At 44.3% G+C, this 18,711-nt stretch overlaps 1 protein-coding gene across 1 annotated transcript in view; it reads right to left on the bottom strand.

Annotated features, from left to right (window-relative positions):
- The window catches only part of robo1 (roundabout, axon guidance receptor, homolog 1), a gene marked incomplete at its 5' end in the record, with an annotated part of 156,103 nt that overhangs the window by 11,211 nt on the left and 126,181 nt on the right, over positions 1–18,711 (bottom strand). The window contains 14 exons of the mRNA XM_079225397.1: positions 309–463; positions 2,219–2,261; positions 3,800–3,826; positions 6,726–6,926; positions 8,918–9,089; positions 10,699–10,820; positions 11,610–11,841; positions 13,471–13,592; positions 13,704–13,870; positions 13,966–14,134; positions 14,347–14,428; positions 16,324–16,529; positions 18,208–18,379; positions 18,581–18,705. Coding sequence (XP_079081523.1) covers positions 309–463; positions 2,219–2,261; positions 3,800–3,826; positions 6,726–6,926; positions 8,918–9,089; positions 10,699–10,820; positions 11,610–11,841; positions 13,471–13,592; positions 13,704–13,870; positions 13,966–14,134; positions 14,347–14,428; positions 16,324–16,529; positions 18,208–18,379; positions 18,581–18,705 — 1,995 coding nt within the window. The remainder of the gene's footprint in view (positions 1–308; positions 464–2,218; positions 2,262–3,799; positions 3,827–6,725; positions 6,927–8,917; positions 9,090–10,698; positions 10,821–11,609; positions 11,842–13,470; positions 13,593–13,703; positions 13,871–13,965; positions 14,135–14,346; positions 14,429–16,323; positions 16,530–18,207; positions 18,380–18,580; positions 18,706–18,711) is intronic.

Below are 18,711 nucleotides of genomic sequence, written 5' to 3'. Positions count from 1 at the left end.
CCTTTTATTTCCTGCCTAAAACAGCTCTACTTTAACCTCAGATAAATCAAACACACAAGCACACAGCCTCTCTTAATCCTAATATTTCTTCAGGTCTTTTTCTTGTGGAAACCTATAGAAAGGAGCGATACACAGAACAGCTCTCCAGGGAGGTAACCCAGATATCAGATTTTGCTTCTTTTTGCACCGTGGATTCCCCCAGCTCCTCCATTTCTTATCTCTACAGTTATTTTGTCAAGGACTGCGTCATTGCGTTTGAGGGAGTGTTTATTTTGGTTGTCTCCCACGTAAGTGTCGGCACTACATACCTGGGCGGCTGTACGTTGCCAAGTTGCTGTCGCTGTTGCCGTTGCCGGCAGAGCAGCAGTTGATGCTGCAGTCATTGTGGTTGGAGCAGGAGTTGGGCCATGTGTCTGCCAGCCAGGGCTGAGTGGCAGATTCCCCAATGTTTAGTAATCCAGGCCTGTAAAATAAATGGGACAAAATGGTTAACAACAGTAAGACACTAAGCCAACATCACAATAACATCCATCTGAATGAACTGAAACATCCACAGTCACACAAGATTTGAAAGGGAAGATTATGTGAAATTTATTTATCCAGCAGATGAGAATAGGAAACATCCCGCTTTAGTACTTTTTGCCTTTTGGACACACACACACACACACACACACACACACACACACACACACACACACACACACACGCACACGCACACACGCACACGCACGCCTGGGGAGCACATTAGAAAAAAGCCCAACTAAATAGATTGTGTGTGCTTGACATGCACATAGCCGATGACACTTTCTCTAAGCCTTCACGAGCATTAGCGAACTGCATGGATTAGACAGTCAGATAAAATTCACTCCCAATGTTGCAAAATGTGCATCCTGAACAGCCAGTGAACCACAAATGCTCCCTGAGTAGATTATATGATGTCACATAACATCTCTATCAAAAAACCTTTGTTTAGCTAATCAGGAGGAAACCTGAGCACCAGAAGAGAAACTCATGGGGACCAGTCCTTCACGTCATCACCTGGCCATTCGTCTCTATTGCTCCATGTCTTGCTCTCATTTCTTCGGCTTTATTCCCAACACAATACAAGATCACTTGTTCAACTGGATTCTACTGTACAACATGACCTCAGGCCAACCACTGTGTTAAAAGGGCTGAGAATAAATAGTCTTCTATTGCTCATGAAATGAATCAATCTAGCACACAAAGAGAATGCAGTCTACTCCACCAGGGCCGTATAATGTTTCAGTCTTCAAATGTCCACAGTATTACTTCCAGTTTGCATATTCCAACATGGAATTAGCATTGAATTACGCTTCCTCGTTCCCTCTCAAATGACTCATTTCTTGGATTCATTTTGGGTAATGAACACATTTGTCTTGCACAGCCAAATACAATCTCACAATAGCTCCTCAATCACTTCGGCAGTTGTATGTTGATATTGAATGCCCATTGTCTTTGTGCAGAGCTGACACAGCCATGCTGCATATGGGATTTAATCATAAAACTGGGTAATATAATGAATATGGATTTACTGCTGATGGCTCCAAGCTAACTATTTATTCACACATGAACAACGCGCACACTCATGTACACTTACAGTCAATACTGTGTATTCTGGACTGTCAAAACAGGGCAACAACTGAATACATATTTCCTCTTTTTGTCTGCATACTCAATTTTCACTATTTCCCCACTGTATGCAAACATGCCGAATGCCATAGAGTGGTTAGACAAATGAATGGTAGCAAGATGATGTAGTGTTCGCCATGTGCACAGTTTAAGCATTTGTGCACAATGCACCATTCCATAACATGAAGAGGTGTGTCGTTACTGCTATGTATGAATGCATGTGTATCCATTCATGTTTTAGGGTGACGCTTTGGCACAGCCTTGTGGTTGGATGTGGCTCTCCACCATATTAGATGAGGATGAGGATGGGCTCCTGGCAGACTACATGGGGCTTTGTTCCTGTTATCACAACATATTTAATGCACCTCCTTACCCCTCCTCAGCTCTCTGCTGCTTAAGAAAGTCACAGGACTCCCCCTAGTGTCCGTTGAAAGAAAGTACACTCGTCCAACCCTACTCATCTGTTCAGCAGGTTTAATATCTGTATGCGTTTGCCAGTAATCATCATTCAATTTCCCAAAATGTGGTTCACATTTTAAATATTATTAAACAATAAATAAGCACTTACCTTCCAGCGCTGCTGACACCTTCTCCTCCTCTCTGATATGCCACTGAAAGGAGAGAAAATACGTTTCCGACATGATTTTACCACAATTGCCACTGTCATCACATCATCATCATCATCTTTTCCTTCATCAAAAAAGGTCCAATTATTCAATTGATTTTGAATAGTCTGTTTTGTGAGGGATGATGGGACTACTTCAAGTGCGAGTTATTGTATCAGTTCAAGTGAGCATGTAAATTAATGTGTGTGGCATCATTTTGGCTGAGTCACACACACACACACACAGCAACAGGAACAGGAGAAGGATATGTAAGAGGCTTATGAAGAACAGAGATGCAGAGCTCTTTGGTTGTCTGGCTCGGGTTCAGTGTGTTTGAAGCTCCGCGCACTGAAAGTTGGACTCTTTCAAGGAGCTCTAAGCTGCCGGTGTGTGAAGGAGAGATAAACTTCCAACTTTAATTACAATCTCTTCCCTGAGAGGAGAGGAGGTGGAAGAGGAGGATGCCGGGCCTTAGTGTCGATTCCCTGTCTAATTTTCAAAACAGGAAGTGTGGCTTTGGCCTCCGCATGCAGACAGAGAAGTTCTTAGATTAGCTCTTTGATGCAAACCAAAGCATCACAATCTAATTCTAGATTAAAATCATAGCATAAGGCACTGCGAGGTCCTGGTTTTACACTGGCTACCAGCACAGGGTGTTTCTTGTTGAAGAGGAAAAAACTAACCACACGTGCAAGGAGTGGGTTTCACCTGAACGATTTCCAGCAGATCAAAAAAAAACAAGCTTGCAACTACAATTATTCTTCAAGTCTCGAGGCAGTCAGAAACAAAACTGCTACTGTTTATACATGACCTCTGCACAGACAGGATCAGCCAGTGTAACCACAAACTGTACAATATTTTCTCTTTCTCACTCTCCTTCTCCTGCTCTCACCTTTACTTCCTCTCACCCTTTCACTGTTTCACATTCACCATTTCCCTAAGCACTGCAAACACCCCTGACACACCTCTAAGGAACAAGAACTTCAGACGGATGAAAGTCCACGAGTGGAAGGAAAAGGTGGACGTTAAATACAAACTCACACAGAGAGAGACAGATAGAGAGGCACAGGGAGCTTTTCTTTTATCTTTTGCACTGTGTCACTTCAATTCAAAGATAACCTCCTTAGCTCCGCTACCGCTTGCCTATCTAATTGGTATGTTTGAGTGCTGGTGGTGTGTCATTCTCTTAAATCCCATCTGAAGTTGCCAGCAGCCCTTTGATCAAGTTACCACTAGTTTTAACAGCCTCTCAGTAGTGTGGCCTGCTTCTCTTGAAGCATTACGCTCTGACATGACCCAAACATTTGGTGAGACATTTATTTCTAGCAGGTAGCTCTCTAAACTGTGCCGATGTTTGACTTGTTTTTTTGGTGCACACCGAGTGTCCCTCGCTTTCTTTTCTACAGTTAACGGCTCTCATCAATGAGGACTGTGGCTGCTCCGGGTCATTAAAAGCAGAGATTCACATATGTAGTGTGCAGTGAATTAATTGTAATAGACATCCCATATTCTATACAAAGTAAATCAAGTAAGAAAGTGCTTACCTGTTGGTGTGAAAGTAAAGGATGGTACTATAGGGACAGAGAAAAAGAAAGAAAAGAAAATCATTGATTGATTGTGCATCAGCAGTGTCCGGAATACGTTCCTGGGACTTAAATTATAAGCTTCATCACCAAATGTTTTCTTTGAAAGTACACAAATCCACAAAAAGTATTTTAGCCTGTGTTCACACGCTACTCGCTGGCCCCAAGTCTTTGATCCCTGCAGACATCACTGGACCCCAACTGGGGGAAAGTGAGTGTTGAGCCAGCTGTTGGTTCAAATCCCGGCTCAGACTGTCAGAGGCCTGCTGGGCAGGGGTCACACACTGGGGAGATATCTGTTGCTATCTCTAACACTCACATCATCACCCATACAGCTCAATTACTCACACTTTGGCATGGAAGGGGCCCATGTGCAAAAGAGTAACATACAGTAGGCAGATTTAGATTCTGTATCATGGCGAGTTCGGGCTGTGGGTATCTTCTATAAAATACACTTTGTTTGTTGCTGCCCTCTTTGAAGAAGTGAAGGAAGCTAAAGTATGCAGCTGATTGCAGCTGATGCAACATTGCACCATGCATGCTGGTAGACATCCAGTACGCTGCCTTAAATATGTGCATTTTAGAAATGTCGCTGTCTGTCTTCAACCTACAGAATGAGACAACGGAGATGAGACACGGCTGTTGTCACATTTTCATTTCTTCAAACAATTCATTCATACAGTACCTTTGCCAACAAATGTCCTCTAAATGCCACAAGCTTCCTATCATGTTTGAATCTCTCCTCTTGGTGCTCAAACAAGTCTAAAGATATGAGCAGTTGGATGGCTTTTCTCTGTTTGATGAATGCCTTTGAAGAAGGGACAGACTAACACTCCAAAACATCGGTGAGAAATGCAACCGTGATTGAAATATACAAACTGGGTTATATTCTGAGAATGTCAGAGGCTGAATCCCAGACTAGATAGAGCTTCAATTGAGCTATGCCTCGTTGTTAAGTAATAATTTGTTTACTATACATTTTTTAGCTGATGCAGATTGTTTTTCAGGATTTCTGCAGCATGGCATAATACAAAATGTAACGCACTGTCAGCATATGAGCACCAGAAAGTTTACATGATAATTATTGCAAAGGAAATGAGAATAAATCCTCTTTTTAAAGTTCGCAAATTTAAATATTGATAGAGGCAACACGAACATACACTGTAGCAGATGAACACACACACATAAGTCTCAATCCAGCCAATTTCACCCTGAGTGCAGATTGTTGCTTCATGTGGTTGCAATTATATTCCTTTCAAAACATTCTTAGTAACCAGTTCCAACAAAGACCGTGGCCTCTTGTGGTCTGGGTGCAGGAGGAGGAGAAGAAGCGGGGGGGGCATGTCTGCCTACTGTGCCCCTGAAGAGCTTTGTGAGTTTATGTGAGTTAACATCAACATAAAAAAATCACAGAAAGTCAGAGGGTAATATCAGCCTCTAGTCTTCTCTGCCACCTGGCCATAGATAAAAAATGTCACTCGTAACGTCTTCAAAAAAGGTACTATTCTATATTAGCGCGTTGCCTCTGAATAACCCATTTCTGATTTACTTTGGTTAAAAGAGTACTAGTATTGTCTCTGAGGCTATTGGCTTGGATGATGAAATCTCAGATTGCACAACATTTCTTCCCATAGCTACACTAACTCTGTAACCAAACAACAACATCCAACAACATACAAGCATCAGTGTGTTATCAGAAAATACGATAAAATCAAGACATCATTTGAAATGTCATATTGGTCTTAAATAGGATGTTCAAAACAATATATTTATCATACCAAAATATGGAAAGCTACAGTTGAGACCAAATATAAGTGGACAAATTCTGAAAGACCACAGAGCTTAAGGAAGTGTCTCTCGCTTTCACATGACTCACAACCCCCACTTTTATCAGTGGACTCAGAACATGTATAGACTGTTTTCTGTATAACAGCAGCAGATTACAACAGCTACATCAGTCCATTGTCCGCGTGCGTCGAAAGGTTGGAGGGCGGATCTCCTCTAACCCTGGCAGTCAGCAGTAAAGCTGAGCCCGGGAGTAAAGACGGCGCAGGTAGCGCTCACAGGCAGCAGCTGCACAGCCCAAGGCCACACATTAAGCCAGCTCACACATAAATGAGACTCAGAAAGAAAGGCTAAGAGCTCTCAAAGGCTAAATACTCAAACTATTGTGGGCAAAGGTTGGTCATGTCATGAGCCCTGTCACTTTGACTCAAGTCAGGTATAAACCGACTGGGCTACTTTACAGATTGAAATGCAGCGTGGGTATGGATTCCTTGATTTTTCTAAACAAAATAAGTTGACACCATTAACCGGGTTGCTAAATGCTCAACTCCTTCATGTCTAAAAGTCCCTCTCAAAAAGGACAGTGAGAGCACTTCAAGCATGTGCAAATGTCAGCTTGTCCTTGATAAAGAGGTATTATGGTAAGACGTTCTCTCTTTCCCAACACAGTCAGAGCGGAGTTGCTAAAAGCGGAGTTGTTGGACCTCAAAATGTACTTTACCGAAAACACTCTTCACACACCCTTGCAGAATCAGCGTGACAGAAGTATGAAAAAGAAATAAAAGGCGTCTTCGTGCAGCACTCTCAGCGGGAGCTCACATCACATCCTAAAGCACCCTGTTGGACTTTCAGTTAGACTTCACCTCGGGCACTCTACAAAGACATCTCTGTGTGTGACAGGCAGGATGTGAGGTAGGATGGCAGCATTTGGGATGCAGAAGATAGAGGAGATTGTTTTTAAATAGAAATGAACACAGTACCACACCAATACATATTGCAAGTAAGAAAACCTCATCTCAGCCCAAACCAGCACTGCAAATCAGAAATTGAAGTAGATATTCCTGATAGTGTGAAACATGTACTGTTGCACTCATGTACTGACCCTTGCGTATGCCTGCATAGCTGCTGGAGAGACCATTTCTCTTCTTCCTGTGTCTGTACAACCAGATGCTGAAGACCATGAGGATGATCCAGCAAGCGGCTCCGATGCCTGCTATAAAGGCCGGCTGCTTGACCACATCTGAGATCTGCTGGGACAGGGGGTTCTCCTGGTTTAAGGTCTCTGTCATTCGCCCAGACGCATCTGACGATGGGGAATGGAGGAGATGCAAAAGCATGATTAGAAAGGACAGGAAAAAAAGGTACATTTGTTGGTAGAAAATTGGATAGTGTGAGTGAAATGGGGAGATTTAGGAATGTGGAAACAAGAGAGAAGAGGGAAAGAAATGTTGTTTAAAACCTAAAACAAAGTGGAAAAGCCTGAAATAGAGAAAATGTATTTGAAGTCAGCACAGTACATAAATATGAACATTCCACAAAAATATTGTTCATCTCAGCGGGTGTCTATGAGGCTGGGTTGTGGAAATGGAGTCGTTTCTCTCTATTATTCAAAAGGCTTTCATCTCAAATCCCAGTCAACAATGGCAGGTGAGCAGACGAAAGCAACCAAGACATTCAAACAGAGCCTGTGCGCCACAAACCTGATGGAGCCGGATAGGAAAACACCGAGAGGCACCGCTTACAGCGAGCAATAGTGGATTCATAATCATATAAATAAATCCAATGAGATCATCCTCAAATACAGTAATTAGCTAACTTGGGCACATCCGTGAGTAGCCGAGGTGCGAATGCCTTGAAGCCGTTTCTGCTGTGAAATGCACAGTGTTAAGGCACCGTCTGTACGGCTGCTCACAACAACTCACTCTCGGTCTGTTTTTCTCATCTGTCTATTCTCTCTGTGCTTCTCCCTCATGCGTGATACATGAAAGACTTATTTCGGGTTGCCCCAACCCCCGCCATTCTGAGATTTCTTCATGTTCGTGTTACTTTGTCTTCATCTCTTTTGCTCAAGCCTTTCATGTTGTAGCCACTCTTCTCCACCAACTCTCTAAGCCAGAGGCAACACAACTTCCCCAATGAAACCAGCTCCCTGCCTTTGCCTCTCCACATCCCTCTGTCTGTCTTTGTCTCAGTCACTTGGCCTGTGTCTCTATTCCGCTGCCACGCTTCTCACTCTGTCTTCCCAATTTGTGGCTCTGTCTGGCCAAGTGAACGAAGCATGGCAATGTGACTAAGCAGCCCACAAGGGACTGTACAGGTATCTAGGCTGGGATGACGCGTACAAGCTCAGAGTGTGACAAATGCATTTGGGCGAAGCGCTGGTCCCCGAGGCACATTGTTCCACTCCAGTGTTGGAACATGGCAACAATCACCACAGGAACTCTTCAAGGGAGAGGAATTGCATCAGTCACAGCCGATGCTTCTCCGTGCCCATCCCATCCCACTCGATCACACATTTAAAACCAGATGGAGTTCTCTCTCTTTCTCTCTCTCTGCCTTACCATGTTACTCATGTGTTTTACGTCTTTCTCCTGAACAGGACAGCTCATAGATTTGGGGAATAGAAACTGACAAAACATCTCAAAATATCGGTCCGTCTACTCTAGAAGGAAAGAACAAGAAGCACCACTGCCCTGTGTTTCTTAGTATTAATAACATGTCAAGTCCAGAGTGAAGGATTCATTTTTGCTGTTGCTAAAGGATGGAAATATTGCATCCTTGACTGGAAAGCAGAGCAGGGCGGGGCAGCGAGCTCAACAGCTGCCACAAAGGAATGCAATGTGCCCGCGTTGATCACACTGCCAGCTACCGGAGCTAAAAGCCATTTGCGTGCTCAAAAACTGCAAAAGTTCCCTTTCATTCAAACTCATCATACTCTTCCGTGGCAAGTTTGATGATGTCTCAATAACAGTCATCACTCCAATTGCTGTTTTTAAGGATCGCTGTTGATAAAGAAAGGGAAGACAGGCAGAGGCTTGGACATGTCCATTACAAAGAAAGGAATTACATAATTATCTGTTTACTTGGCAGAAAGTAATATTACTGAAAAGCTCGTCATTTGAGAAGGACTGGATTAATGCCGTGATTATTTGTCAGATGATTGGGTTTCATTCTGTGTGAAAGAATTGCCGGAGGACAAACGCATTGAAACACAGCAAATGTATCCACCGAAAGAAAAAGAAAAATAAGCTCATGACCTCCTGTGAGAGAGGACTAAAGGTTGTTTCTACCCACCGAGCTGGAAGAAGGTGACATCGCTCTTGACCCCTGGACCCGCCCCGGTGCTGGCTGCTACTTCCACGCTGTAGCGGATCCCTGGGGCCAGACTGGGAATCAGCACGGATAAGGCTGAGCCGTCAACTGTACGGTTGATATGGTACCTGCTCTCATTCCCCAAGCACCAAATCTGCAATAACAAAGACACAGAGAAAGTGGAGATTGAGGCAATGTTGTGACTGTTTCTTGACAACATTGAGTTTGTTAGCTGCCACCAATCTGTGTCCTCATAATTGGTTGGTGGTGCTATTGCAACATGTCGGCACACTGTGGGTATTGTGTTACATCTCTGAAGTAGGAAAACATTTTACAAAATGGCTTTATGTTTTACAGGCTGGGCTCAACACGGGGTCAGTATTAGCTGAGGTAGCCATAACACGTCTCAGTGTAGCCTTAAGCCAATGAAAAACAAATGGAGATCAGTAATCACCTCCATAACCCAATTTCTGCAGAAGCTAAGTGCTGTCACTCCCAGGAAGGAGAGTGGTCTCACAGGCTGACTCGAACCTAGTCCACAAAGAGAAGCATACATTCGCCTCAGCATGAGGCCTGAAGACCTCCACATCCTGAACCCCTGATATTATGCTTTCTTTACCCCACACCTCCACCCACCAGTTAACCAGGTAAACATACACACTTCCTCGGGTCTGTACTATACATCTACACGTGTTTGCACTTCTGTGATGGAACTACAAAGCCCTGACATTTTCTGTGTATCTTAAAAATTGCGGTAAGTGGAAGCGCCGCTAGGGAACAGAGCCCGGTAATGAGCAGGGAACGCTCTCGAGCTGGACTTAAAAACCATGAAATTACTCTAAAGCCCATCACCAGAAAACATTTACCTGGGAAAATAACAGTGGCTTAACTTTTTCACTGGCTCTGCCTCATCCCCCCTTCTGCCACTAACCTATATTTCCTGTGACGCAAAAAAGGCTTTCCAATTAAAGTACAGGACTGCCACAGCATAACGTGTGAGTGGATGCCCTGTCCAAAGTGAGGTCATTACAAAGGGAGCATACATTATCAACTAAGGAGGAGGAAAAGGGGACTCATTATCATTCCAAAGAAATGACTGGAATTATAATAGAGGTCTGTCTCTCCTTGGTCATTATTACAGCTTGTTACCCTTCACTGGATACACTATTACCTATATATGAATGTCTCCACGGAATCATATAATTACAGTAAAGTTCACCTTTATGTAGTTGGTACACTCAAAATAGTGCATTATCTTAATTTGCATTTGTATCAGTAGAAATACATAGTTAAAACAAATGATATGTATGGAACATGCCATAGGAGGCTGAAACATTAATCTCCACTAAACACAATGATCTTTAATCAGCAGGTACCGCCTCACTACCATGAGAGGGAAACAAATAAACTATCACTAATTACCACAGATATTTACTATTCACCTTTAGATGGCCACAACATGTGTGGGTCTACTGTCTCCACCAGATAGCACTGTTTCACCAGAGTTTCCACCAGCTCTGTGTTTTTGACTCCTTTCCTCTCTTGTCACTGAGCCTCTGTCATCACACAGAGGAAGAGCACTGGGGAGTACAAAGATGCGCCTCAACCAGGAATTCATTCTCTTTCCATGTCTGCGCATTGTTTCTTTCTCTGTTATCTGCTCTGTCGGCATCCCTGTTTGTGTCTTCTTTGTGCGTCTCTACAATACCAGTCCCACTAGCTAAGACCTGAGGTAGCTGCTGGCTGTTTTGTTTTTGTGTTACCTTGTACTCCTGGACCACCCCATTCTGCTCCTCTTCTGGAGGGGGTTGCCAGGAGACCACGATGGCGGTCCCATTGTCCCCGCTCTCCGCCACTGTAACCTCGCGAGGAGGGGCACTGGGGGCTGAGGGGAATTCACAAAAGATAAAAAAAACACACCTTCATACATCAGACATGCATGCAGTCTCTGCCTGTCTCCACTTTTAGCTGAATCTCTGGGACTGAAGCTGTGGTGAGAACAAAGGATGAATAATGAAAATTACGATACAAGCGCCTTTTGGGGGGAAATTAAAGCAAATAACTGTTTACTCAAAACAGACAGGGCTTTCTGATGCCGGGGCAACCTGCGGTCCAACGGTAATTAAACTGAAATAATTATGAATGCAACATGAAAGACGTAATCACAGCGAGAGTGAGTGCTCAAAAAACAGGCAATTTTTTGAACGCTTATGGGAGAACAAACATTATGTTTAGAGCTCGGAAAACAATTAATCAACAGAATTGGGAACAAAGGAGAAAAAAAAAGATCAAAACACTCCCACAACATGCAGGCACTCACAAGCAAGCGCTCACATTTCTCTTAACTGGTCGCTACAGATACAAATTTGCAGTTGGTTTCAACCAAACCTCATGAGACTGCCACAACCACACCCTACAAGACTTTAGTATCACACTTGCACTGAAGTGTTGTATTCGGGTTTCCATAGGGCCTTTTAAAGAGCTAAACATCCACCATGGCATGCTTGAATACACCACATTTGAACATAACATAATCCTGCCCTTTGCCTGCTGTGAACAGCTGCTGTATGCTCTCACACATGCAAGCTGTGCATACACAATTGTGTAAACATGAAAACATGCATGCACACATGCAGGCACTAACGCAAACTCGCACACATTCACATCCCCCCACCTTCTTCCAGCGTCTTGCCAATTTTGATATCACTGTCTGTTCCCTGGAATTCATTGAAGAAGGGGCGGATTTTGAAATCGTATGTGACTCCTTTCCGAAGCTGTGGCACAACGGCGCTGTCCTCTCCAGGGGTCCGCACCTCGAACACAGCCCATTCACTCCTCTGCAGCCCCTCCGGCGAAGGCCTGTACATCACCTTGTAGCCCTGGATGTACTGTGACTGTTGCTCCACCTTGTGAATGGCACAGGAACACAGACAAAGACAGTGTCAGCTTGACTTGATTAGCTGCTTCACAGTTCAGTGGAAACTGACACAGTAATGGAATAGAATGTAGCACGACCGGAAAGCTATGGATTTATGCAACTGATACGGCAGACACTGGGTTGAATGGGATGCTAACTCATCACATCAACCCTCTGTTTATCCATCCACATCTACATCTCTCGTTTTGACTGTCTCTCTATGCGCCATTTGGAGCAGCAGCGATTTGTGCGAACCGCAGTATGAGGTCATTGGCCAGAGGTTCCTCTAAGTCTGGAGCTGGTTAAATAGGGCCCAGGCTCCCAGAACAGCCTGTCTCATCCTGTCCTGCTCTCCTGTGTAGTGACTGGATGCTGAAGTCAAGGAAGAGGGGGAAAAGTAGGTCTTTGCAGAAGTTGAGTACAAGTTTAACAACATCTGCAGCAGCTAAATAAAGTGCTGCTTTGTGATCCAGCATGGTTGGAGAAAAGAGTAACGGCTACCTCGTATGCTTACATCCGTACGACTCCCCATGGAAGGCAAGCAGGACAAGCTAAAGATTTTATCCCATTTTTATTCCTCCCCTGTAAAACATGCTCAGGTGGTCTTCATTAGCCCGAAAACTGTGCAACCATTTACCACCACACAAAGGAAAATGTAAAAGCAAGAAACTCCACATTGGGAAAAGATTTAACCCCACAAAACAAGAAAACCATGGCACTTAACTGCAATGTCAAGTCTCCCTCAAGTCACGTTTTTTTTTTTGGAACATTCCAAGGAGACAGGGTAACTGGGCAGTAATGTTTTAAATCAGTCTTGACATGTCAGTATCCTTTTCACGTTTCCTCAGTCCCATTCATCACTCACTATGGCACTTAATACCTGGGAATGTAGGGGTGGCCTTATGTCAAAAGGCACAACAGGGACTGTCCTTCCACAGAACAATATCTACTATTAAAAAGATATAATTATATTTTCTCATAACATGAAAAAAGATACATGAACCAAATCCATCGCAGCTGGACTTTACATTCAGCTTGTACCAGCGAAGAAAAGCCACCAAACGCTTCCATTTCTACTTCTACTTCTTCTTCTTCCTCACCCACCTATCCGTTTTAACATCTGTAATCCATTTCCACTTAAGAGCATGAGTTGGCAGCCTCTTCTCTCTCACTTGTTTTATTTTAACAGCCTTCGAGTGTTTTCAATCGGGCACAGGCTGGCACGCCACACACTGCTATACGGTGCTACATGACCGGCAGAAGGCTGGACTCTGTAGTCTGGCTTTTGGGCAGTTGAGTGGTCCACTGTGGGCGAGGCCGAGAATTTTGGTCTCTGGCCAGCAGACCAGTTCAGGCTCATGCCAGATGGACCCTAAGAACACTTGGACAGTGTTCCAAGCTGCTCTGTAGTGTCCTTCCTCTGAAGGGTGCTAGGGTGTTAGAACATTAGCTCGGCTGAGTGCCCTGACAAATTGACCATAGGGCATATCACTAAACTAACCTCGGAGCTTTAGCGACCAGCTATACCAGTGAGCCATATGGCCATCTGTAGCTGGCTGCAGCTGTCAGAAGAAAAAAGAAGTGGCAATAGTGCATTCATGGAGAGAATTATACTCACTGTCCACTGCACTCTGACAGATGAGGAGGAGAGAATGGTGGGGTTGTGCAGGTGGATGAGGACTTCTCCCAACTCCATTTGGATCTGTCGATGGTCGACACCCTGACTGGTGGGAGGGATATCTGTATGCAGCAGCACAGACATCAAATATGAATCATCTCGTCCTAAACAACAGAAACACCATACCATTGCTTATATGCGTATATCAAAATCAGTAAGAAGGCAGTTCCCACCTTGTGTTTTCACAGCTTCAGTGATAGGACTGGGATCACTCAGCCCATAGGCATTGGCTGCCCGTACTAGGAAGAGGTAGACTGCACTGGGCTTCAAGCCCTTCAGTACAAATGACTCAGTTTTCACATGCTCTGCCAAGGTCTGCCAGCTGCTCCCTGATGCATGGCTGTGGACACACAACAGAGATAATCAAGATTTAAAAGATTGCATTAACGGCACGCAGTTATTTTGTTTACTGAGCGTTGAGCTGATTTGTTTTACCTGAAGGCCTCTATTATATAGGAGGTGGGTGTGGCTCCAGCATTGAGGTTAGGTCTCCAGGAAAGGGAGATGGAGGTCCGGGTAACGTCAGTGACCTCAGGTTTGGAAGGGGCACTAGGGATCAGGTTTGGGTCAGTAGGCCTGTTTGGTTGGACTGGGACTCCAAACTCTTAATGTGGAACAGTAAAAAGGAAAGAAACAGTTCAGAATGTCGTTTATTGCTATTTCCCAGGAAACATACAAAACATCATCAACCTTTACTACCTCTTTTATTTTACTTATTTTTTTCACAAAGGAAGATAAGACTAGTTAAACATAACCAGCAACCCTTGTCGTTAGAAAACTGATGGACACTAAACCTCACTATTGGGTAAGTCTTACCGTGGACCTCTAAGAAGGCTTTCCATGAGGCCTCTCCACTGGGCGTGGAGGCGATGCAGGTGTAGGTACCAGTGTCAACAAGCTGGAGGAAAATAGAGGAGGATACTTGGTTAAATGGAAATTATTCAAACATGTGCCACCGTTTTGTGAACTGGTGGCTGTCTCTTCCCTGTTTCTGCCTCTTGCTATCTCCCCCCCACTCACACACCACCACTGTTCTGCTTATTGACATTCTGATGGAGTCTGTCGCAGGCAGCTGTCATTGCCTGATAATCTCGATATCATCTCTTTCATTGCAGAAACTGAGGGGAAGCAGCTGGAAAGGCCAAGTGGCAGACCATTCCTAGTCAAATGGAAAAGATTTTCACAGGATCATTGACTAATTGGAGACCTTTTTCTCGGTCTACCATCCCCCCGAGCACCAAACATGGAAGCCACTCCTCTGTGCAATAGATGTGGTGACAAGCAGTACGAAAGATATAGGACCTTGACTATTCATACACTTTTAGTTAGATATCAAAAGGAAGTTCGGAAAAGTTGGGCTCATTGACGTTTTAGAGTGCAGTGGTGAACTAGAGTGTAGTCATTTGTAGTGTAGTTACATTGTAGTACAGAGATTACACAACACCCAAAAGCACTTAGAGAGCTTATACTTCTCTTTCTCTCAGGCTAAAGTTCGTTATTTTTAATAATGGAGAATGTAATCTGCATTAGATAGACAATAATGTGGCAGATTGTGCAGTAGTACTGTACATGAGAAAAAAGAGCTGGGAAAAGGGCCTTTCTCTCACAAAATTCTTGAACCAACACCTGGATTTTGGGCTCAGACCAATAACACATCATTTGTTTCTTGGCTCATGGTCTTTTAATTGAAATCAGTTTGCATGTTTTTGAAAGGGTCTGCTAGCTAACCGGCTAATAAGCAAAAAACAATATATGGTGCATTTGCACAGCGCTGAATTAAAAAAAAAATATCCGCTCTATCAACTGCAGTCAAAGTCTGTGGGTAAGAAAATTAATTCTGTTTTGGTTTGGTGGTGATGGATACTACGCTAAGGGCTACTGTGCTGGTGTGTAAACAAAACAAAGAGAGAAAAACATTGAGATAAATTGTTTAAACAACTGAGTGTGAGCATGTCCTGCCAATGACCCTCAAGGTGCATATTGTTTTGTCTGGCAGGCAAGGACATGTATTGAAACTCAGTAACGATAAAACGCACGCGATCACATGAATAAAATAAATTACCCCACACATCAAAAACATCTTCATTCAAATGTTGTCAGGGAGAAATGACAAGTTCATTAATGCAAAGTGCCTGCGGAGTTTACTCGGCTACAGCAAGAGATGGATTCAGACGCATCCCCTCCTGCATGCCTCGCACTGGCAGCCCAATCATACTGCAATTTTGTCACCACAAGACTGCCAGCATTCATCAGAACACCGCAAACTGACGGAAACTCTGACCCTGTGACGCCTCCATCTGGAAGACACGTCAGCACCCCTACATGTCTCTCCCTGAGAGTGTGTTCAGCATCGCGCAGCATGCCATGCCATCACATCACACATATGTGCTCACACTCAAAATTACACACACAACCCACTGTGCTAGCTGACTGACAAGAACTACGGACTGTTCGACTTCACAGACTCCATTTCAAACCTGCGACAACTGACTGACAGCCCACTGAGGGCTGTCTGCTGGCAGGGAACACATGCTGTATTTACCAACCAGCGGGGGTTTGACGAGCACATTATGGATGTGGTATGGACAACTTTGAAGTTTATTTAAATAGGTCGACATTAAAAGAAGCCAAATAAAGATAATCCTTTATTATTCTAAAGAAATAAAAGGCGAGTCCATCATCAAAGAACTTCAAATGCCACGAGCATGCCTGGGCCCTGTGTTGTAAATGTACCTTGGTTGATGTTAAAAAGGGATCCGAGCATGTTTGTACATGTGAGAGCAGGTGTCTTACCTTTGCATAGCGTATCTGCAACGCACTCGTGTCCAGCTGTTTGACCCTGGAGTCATGTGTGGAGACCAAGACACCATCCTTCCTCCACAGGATGGTGGGGGTGGGGTTTCCGGTTGCCACACAGTTAAGGACCACTGTGCCGTCCACAGCTACTGTTTGATTGGTTGGGCCCTGACGGATAACTGGGGGCGGGCGGTCTGAGATAACTGTGGAAGGACGTAGGAGAATGAGCAATTATGTGTAGTGGTGGGGTGGGGGTGGGGGTAAGGGGTAACTGGGAAGGTGTTCGTGTAACAGGGGCAGAACAAACAGTGGATTCAGACAAATACAGCTTGTGTGAGAAAGCACACAAAAGGCAGAGAATCTGCCAAACTGTATGTAGCAATGTAAGCATGTGAAAACTGAAAGGGTTGTGGGAGAGGAACTGAATCCAATTTTAGGAACTGGAAACAATTTTCTAATCATTCAGCAGCAGGAGTCAAACTTAGCCAAATAAAAGCAGCGTAATTACAATTAGACAGCCTCAGATACTTCGTTCTTCTTGCTACAGCTCTAACAGACGCCTGGCAATACCCATATGAACGCTCGCGGCCAACAATCCCCTGGCCCATCCCCCAACCATAAAACACAACACAGGGGAGAAAATGCACAAAAAAAACATCCACCCAGAAGAGACAATGTTATTAGCATGAGGGCGTTTAAACTCCTCCTCCCTGCCTCCCAGCCTGTGGACCCTGGGTGTTCAACGAGTACACAAAAACAACAAAGACATAGCGAGAAGGCATGTATTTGACAGACAGAGAAGGGCTGCAATGTGCTGAGAATAGAGAAGACGAGGAGGCACAGGGAAGAGCTGTGAGAGACACTGCAATTACATGCACCCGATAATTTTTCCTTTTTTATTTGGTCTCTAATGCGCTATTTCCTCAAATTCCTGCTATAGGTTGTCTGCCTCCCTCGGATTATTATTATCATTCATAGCACTATTGATGGCCATTGCTGTCAGCCCCACTGATTTAGTAGCGAGTTATATTCAGTGAGGAACAATCTAATTAATTCCTAACACAGTGTAACAGCAACACATGATGTATGTATGTGTTCATAGATCCTCAGAGCCATGCTGCGGTGTAATCTATTGGCCGCTTTGTCTTTGCTTTTGTGCTGGGAATGGCGCAATTACTAAAACATTGTCAGCATGACCTGTAATTACCAGATCTGCCTGCAGAGAAGTGGTGGCCTCAGAGTGGCCTGCTCACTTTAATAACTGTTATTATTATCCAGAGAGCTTGACAGAATGAGAGAGAGAAGAGGAGAGCGAGATGGAGCATAGCATTGCAGGCCTGAAATGAAGACGGATATTTGGTAAATGAAGGGATGAATCTAGGTGTGTCGTAGAGAAAATAATAGCTGCCCAGATCTCTGTGGGAATGGTGGAAATTAAGCCAAGGTTAGTCTACCAGGCGGACGGGTATTGGCTAGCAGAGTAATTAGAGGACCCAATCCAAACCTCACCACACAGCCACAGTCTTCCAATGGTAGACAGCAGCAAGCCAGCTATGGAATACCGAAGAAGACATTAGCCAGTGTGAAGCCAGCAAAGCCAAATATTGAGACACAGTCTGGGTGCACAGGCACCAGAGAGTCTCTACCTCTGACAGGAACACATTGAACAGGCCAGACCGAACCTCACCAACCTCAATTCGGATATTAATATGCTCTTCGGTACAACTACAGCGTTTCAGATGAACAGCATTATCCGCATGAGCCAAAGATTATCTGTAATACCAATATTTATCCACTTGAGTTTTTTTTCTTCAGTATTCCTCTAATTTCCACCGAGACTTTGCTGTGCGCTGAAACTGTGTCTAAAAGACGGTTGCTTACCATCAGTGATCTCCAGCAGAGCCTTGGTGAGGACACTGCCAGCAGTGTTGATGGCCTGGCAGCTGTAGTATCCCATGTCTGAGCGCTCAGCATCAGTGATGGTTAGGTCCCCAGACTGAGATACAGAAAGCCGGCTGGAGGGTTGAGGAGGTTGGTAGGAGAAGAGAAGGTTCTATAGGGGATTAAACACAGATCACAAACAGTCAGACTTCTATTAACAACAACTTCACTCCGAAATGGCATAATGCATGCAAGCATCTGTCTTAGGATATCAATCATCAAGTGAACTATGCCTACAAAATAGTTCTTCCCAGAGCTTTAAATGAGTATGCTAGCGTGTTTTCCAAATCAAATAAAGAGCGTTCTCATTTACCTGACTGCCTTCTCGCTGCCAGAAAATGGCTGGCTGAGGGTTTCCGGTGGCCTCGCACTGGAAGGTGACAGTTCTGCCAACCCCAACCACCTGGTTCCTTGGTCTCACCACAAATGCCGGGGGCACTGGAG

Source organism: Taurulus bubalis, assembly GCF_910589615.1.
Source record: "Taurulus bubalis genome assembly, chromosome: 10".
NCBI classification, from domain to species: Eukaryota; Metazoa; Chordata; class Actinopteri; order Perciformes; family Cottidae; genus Taurulus; species Taurulus bubalis.
The sequence above is the reverse complement of the archived record's forward strand: the minus strand, read 5'-3'. Positions and strand labels throughout refer to the sequence as shown.